Here is a 1311-nt window from a genome sequence, read left to right as displayed (position 1 = left end):
GCATATATAATCTCATTCAACAATTTTATGGTACTAAAAATAAATGTATAGGAAGTGGTATTACTTATGCTTTTATTTCCTTAATCTAATCCACCAAACAAATATGATCGTATTGTTATCCTCCATGCACCATCTACTCTTCTTGGCTCACTAACATGACCTAATGAACCAGCTATCCTACCTATTTTATGATCAACTAATTTAAAGTTGTTAATCACAAAAATAAAAGAAATCAAAATAAATCTGAAATAATAAAAATGTAGTCAAAGATTAGAGAATTTTTTTAAATGAATACTATAAAAATGAAGTCAGTCAATTTCTCCTCCTCCTATAGTTATCCATCATATATTCCGAGTCTGACTCTCTAAGTCCTCCCCCTTCAACCTCGTATGCTGAAACACCCACCCTTATTACCTTTCTCATTTTTCGCCAAGAGCCTGAAAGGGAATTTTTCACATATCTTGCATCTTCTCTCAACTCTTCTGCTTCCTAGTTGTAATCAATAGGTGAAGCTAAACTTTCCTCATACACAGCTGCATAGAAGTAGGGACTGTAGGCTGGAATCCTAATATCCCTTTGTGAGTTGTCGTTAGGATTATATGCTCTTACACAGTTCTTGCCAATTTTCATTAGAATCTCACCATTCTTTGTAAAAAACAATGGTAGTACATTATCATAAATATGCAAGTTAGGCAAATTCGATAGAATGAACATGGAAGTCCAAGATTCTTTGATACCATATTTCTTCATCACCAACACCTCAACTCTATCCATACGATCAGTTAGGTGCTCGCAAGAGCGAACCATACAAAGACATCCTTCTAAAACTCCCAAACCGAGTAGAATATCTCCATTGCCATCCTTAGGTAGTGGCATTGGTAACTTCCTGAATATATTCTTCCTTGGATTGAAGTAAATGACTTGATGGCGTGCGAAGAAGCGACTCCAACTTTCTGTAGAAGTAAACCAATGTAGATTTTCATTCACAACAGGACTTGATTTCACACTAGAAACACGGTATGGGAAGTGAACAACTGTCCAAGTTTTGCTTCGAAAACTACCAATTACAACCAATCTACCGTGACTTGGAGTCTCATGAGAAAGCGCCATTACAACCTTGTACTCATTATTCGAGGAGTCAAAGCAAAGCCCAGAAACAACACCGTAGCCACTATCTCGCAAGCAGTGGTGGAGCTAGGAAATTGAGTTCAAGGGGGCACTATTAATTATAATTTTTGATTTAAAAAAAATCATGATGAACATTAAGATAATAACAATTTTATGAGCTAAATTTAAGCATAAAAAATTACA

The 1311-nt window shown here is 35.5% G+C and overlaps 1 protein-coding gene across 1 annotated transcript; it reads right to left on the bottom strand.

Moving 5' to 3' along the window:
* Window positions 1–489: 489 nt before the first annotated feature.
* LOC114314185 (F-box protein At3g07870-like) lies at window positions 490–1110 on the bottom strand. Its single transcript, XM_028260649.2, has one exon. It carries the CDS (start codon window positions 1108–1110, stop codon window positions 490–492), a length of 621 nt encoding a protein of 206 aa, XP_028116450.2.
* Between the last annotated feature and the right edge of the window lie 201 nt (window positions 1111–1311).

Source organism: Camellia sinensis, chromosome 7 (assembly GCF_055761805.1).
Source record: "Camellia sinensis isolate YWXY chromosome 7, ASM5576180v1, whole genome shotgun sequence".
Lineage (NCBI taxonomy): Eukaryota > Viridiplantae > Streptophyta > Magnoliopsida > Ericales > Theaceae > Camellia > Camellia sinensis.
This window is presented reverse-complemented; position numbering and strand designations above follow the sequence as displayed.